At 36.2% G+C, this 4496-nt stretch overlaps 1 protein-coding gene across 1 annotated transcript; it reads right to left on the bottom strand.

Moving 5' to 3' along the window:
* Nucleotides 1-839: 839 nt before the first annotated feature.
* On the bottom strand, nucleotides 840-4189 carry LOC100019004 (neuroepithelial cell-transforming gene 1 protein-like). The gene has a single exon (XM_056815998.1). It carries the CDS (start codon nucleotides 4039-4041, stop codon nucleotides 2458-2460), a length of 1584 nt encoding a protein of 527 aa, XP_056671976.1. The 5' UTR covers nucleotides 4042-4189; the 3' UTR covers nucleotides 840-2457.
* Between the last annotated feature and the right edge of the window lie 307 nt (nucleotides 4190-4496).

The following is a 4496-nucleotide window of genomic DNA, read 5'->3' as shown; positions in this document are numbered from 1 at the left end:
TGATTAAGGGCCAATTATGTGCTAGGTACCTGAGATACAAAGCCAGAACAAAGGCATCCCCTCAGGAACTTATATTCCACAGGCGAACATATAAATTTTTCACTAAGTAACCTCTGGTAGTTTGCACTCTCAATGGGTCAGGAAGTGGTTCAGGATAGTGTTTCTTTAGGAGGCGAACTGGATGGAACTAAGCCTTGAAACAAGCAAGGGATTTTAAAGGCTGAGATGAGAAGGGAGTATAGTTCATGCAGGGAGGACAATCTGTTCAAAAGAATGGAGGCAGGAGATGCTATGTGGTGGTGCATGGGGAACAATAAGTGGCTCAGTTTGGCTGGATCATAGAGAGTGTGACTATAAATGTGTTTTGAACCTTTATGATTGGGGATCAGAATGTCCTGGTTAGTAAAAACCCAAAACCAATGAAAACAACTCAATCAGTTCTCTGAGTGTCACTGTGGACACCATTATATAGTTTAATCGATTTTCAAAACATTAAGATGCTATTAAAATACTATAATGTTGCCAAGCACATTCTAATCTTTGATGATTGTAGAGAGGTAGTTCCCAATCTTTTTGGTGTCCCAGGGTCATCATTATAAACATATTACCATTATACAGTACTGAAAGGGTAGGACATTTAAGAGATTAAGTTGAATCTATAATGATGCTATAACATTCCCTGGGGCCGGGGGAGGGGGGGATGTTAGAACATAAAACAAAGGTAGAACATTTCTGGTTTGCCTAATTTGTTTGCCTTTTCAACTCTCTAGTTGTTTGAGTACCATAAAATAGCAGTTTACCACATCTCTTTTTGTGTAGGGATTATTTCATTCTTTGTATTTTTTTTTTTGTTTTGGGTTTGTGTATTTTTTAATAGTATAATTCATTTATACAGACACCCCTCCATTTGGTTTCATGTATTTACAGACTTTTCCACTGAATATATAAGCTGTGATTAAGTTTTTAGTCACTGTGGGGCTGCACTGTACTTGTGTGTGTGTTTTTGGCAGATTGAAAACAAAACTCTAATGACTTCTTCTGATAGTATCCTGAAAACATTTTGGGAAGACTTGACAAGCTTTTACTCCTAGTCAACTTTGTCAAGATTTCATTCTTCATGTCACTTCTTTTCCCATATTCATTTTTTATTCACTATTCTTAACATCTTTCAAATAAAGTTCAATTCCGTCTAGCCCTCTTCAACATGCTTTAAATCCCTTTGGTTTGTCCGTGATACTTTCTTCTTTCACATTCTGGCAGACACCAGCTATTTTACTTTAAGACAAAACCACTCCTCTTTTTCCTTTTTGGAGCTTATTAAAAGTCAACCTGTCCTCCTCCTTCCTTCCTTTTTGCACTAAAATGCTCATCACTGTACATCATACTATGCACCCTTTTTACTAGTATAGAGCATTCTCAAGACCTTTTATGTGGGTTTACCACCTCCCAAAATGCTACATTTAAAAGATGCCACTTTTCTTACTGGCTCAAGAAACAGTATGGCTAAAATCATCTTAAAATATATATATGTATAAACACACAAATATATACATTTTAAGACAAGGAAAATCAAATACTTTAAATAAATGTTAACTTGAAAAACCATCAAAATAAAAAAAATTCTTAACACTACATTTACAATGAAAAAAAAAGTAAATAATTGTCAGGTTATGCAAAGGAAAAATGAAAATGTACAGTTAAAAAAAGAGTTCCAGTTGTTAAAATGGAAACTACTGAATTCTATGGTCTGTTTTCCAAAGAACTATTTCAATACATATATACTATGTATATTTTAAATGATCATGTTAACATTCAATTTTGAGAAAAATTGGGCTATAAAGTTTGGGAAAAAATATTGGTAAAATATTATCATTTGCAAAATTGTTCAATTTTGCAGACATTTCAAATATCATAGTTGGTATCAAGAAGCCATGGTAGATTTTTAAACTTTATTTTTCTTGGGTTTTTTTCCTTGGTCTGTGTTTTCTTTCACAATATGACTAATATGGAAATGTTTTGCATGACTGCACATGTATAAGCTATATCAAATTTCTTGCTTTCTCATTAAGAGGGGAAAAGAAGGAAGAAAGAAGGGGGGAATTTGGAACTTAACATTTTAAAAGCAAATGGTAAAAATTGTTTTTTGTGTATAATTGAGAAAATATTTGAAAAGAGAAAAAAAGCCATAGTAGATCAGAACTTATGAACCATCTGCCTTTTAGATTTCCCATCTAACTGTGCTAAGCTTTAAAAATTTCCAAATTATGGTACAAATTAAGAAAATATAAATTCTACATTCTTTAAAAAACAGACCATAGTTTAACAGAGTTATTAGTAGCTGCCATTAAAAAAACCAACACATCAAGACAAAGTAACCCTAGCATGTTCAACATTACATGAAAAAAATATATACACATTTATAAACAGTCTTTTCTTCAGTTGGTACATGGATTCCCTTTATACCAAAGTCTCTTTCCTTTTATCATTCAGTTGGGCCTTCTCTTGTGCTTTTGGGGACCCAGGTTGTATTCTGTGTGCTTTTATATCTGTGGAGTTTTCATTTATAGCTATGCTGGGAATACATTCAGGGGAATTTTCATCTACTTCCAGAGGAATGAGACCAGAAAGTGTTGATGACTTCCTTTGGGATTTGATGTGTGATGCCAAAGGGTTGTTCTTTTCAGACCCCTTATTGAGCTCCGACAAACCCTTAAACTCTGTTGGACTGGTGGTCTGATGAAAGGGGGCAATGGCAGTTCGGATACAATTGAACCACTGTTGCTTATGGAACACATCATTAGCTTGTAAAGTATGGGACTGCCCTGGTGAAGGGTCCCGGAAACGAACTCTGAAGATATTTTTAGCTTTGTCTGAGTTGCTAAAAGCACCTCTAAAGGAACCTCCCATTCTCACATCACCATCCTGCAGGTCCTCTAACACCAGCTCCTTGACAGGAATAGGCTGACGGTATACTTGATAGGAGTGGCGTTCATTGCGTATAACAGGACGAGTCAAGACAAGGATGTCTTGAAACAAGAAAATATAGAGTTTATGTCCATTTTTATTCTTCAGTTCTCCATGGCAAAGCAACACCTTGCTAGCTTCAATCCTAGGATCCTTCTGTTTGTCATCCAGATATTCCAGTTTATCAATATAATATTGGCATTCTGATTCTCCTTTCTTCAAGTTGATATCAGAGAGTACTCCTTGTATTACCAATAGAGCTTCTTCTAGAGGTTTTATATCAGTGTGGTCTTTGGGTGTATGTCTGAGAATTTCTTTTAACAACAAGGGATATTTAACTAGGTGACTTCGAGGAATGTCCAGGAAACTCCAGAGGTCTAATTTCCTACTGAAAGGAGACTCAAGACAACGCTGAAGGAAATCTTGAACTCTTGCATCTTGTTTTTTCTGATCAAGAAGAGCTTTAGCTGCAAGCTGGTTACTGCAGTAGCCTCTATAAGCATTTAAACCTGGCAACCAGTTCACAAGAATATGACCAATTTGCTCCACTGTCCCATCTGGCTTTGTTGCTTCTCCTAATCTTGCCAACAGATCTTCATGCAGAGGTATGTAAGCATCTAAATCTCCAAATATATGTGTGAGTTCTTCCTCAGACATGATAGATAACTTCAACATAGGATCATGGTAGGCCTTTCTGGCAAGCTTAAGATCCTCAATTAAATCCTGTTCTCCTTGGAGCATTTCATATATTGCCTCTTGACGTTTGATTTCTTTGGTGGTTAAAGATTCTTTCATGTTGATATCTAACATCTCTGACCATCGTACACTGTTTCTTCTTTTAGAAGGAGTTGGGACAGTAGCCCTGTTAAATGATTTCTGTATCGTTTGACCAAAACGTTTGACTGCTCCATTTCTCACAGGAGAGATTAAATTTGCCAAAGATGAGACTCGAGCCAGAGATCGAACTCTTTTGTTGCTTGGCTCCTCTTGTTCTCTAAAGGACTGATTATTAACATCGAGGACACGAATAGTCCTTTTAATAGGCAGAAAACTTCCAATCTCATCATGAGCCACCATGCTTTACAAAGTTTCATGTACAATCTTCTGAAATAATCCACATCAGATTCGAGTCTACAAAAATTACTATGGAATTCTCTTTTTTTTTCTTCCTCCTAAGCGTTCAGCCACCTTTATCTGCCATTTGCCCAAGCTTCCTGTGGTTGCAAAACTTCCATTCTTTGTATTTGTGTCCCTTTTGCCTAGGCACATACTAGGAACTTAATAAATGCTTGTTGACTGATTAATTCGCTGGGCCATATTAATGTTCAGAAAAGTGGAAGTGTGAGTCCCATTGGGTTGTTTTGGTGAGACATAGAGGTCCCTAGAGTATTCTATTCAAATCAAAGCTCCATATTTTAAGGGAGACTGATAGACTGATGCATGTCTAAAGAAGGACAACCAGCATAAAAGGCATATCAGGATCAAAGTTGAAGTAACTGGTGATATTAACCTGGAAAAACAGAAGCCTTAAA

This window comes from Monodelphis domestica, chromosome 2 (assembly GCF_027887165.1).
Source record: "Monodelphis domestica isolate mMonDom1 chromosome 2, mMonDom1.pri, whole genome shotgun sequence".
In the NCBI taxonomy this organism is placed as follows: domain Eukaryota; kingdom Metazoa; phylum Chordata; class Mammalia; order Didelphimorphia; family Didelphidae; genus Monodelphis; species Monodelphis domestica.
The sequence above is the reverse complement of the archived record's forward strand: the minus strand, read 5'-3'. Positions and strand labels throughout refer to the sequence as shown.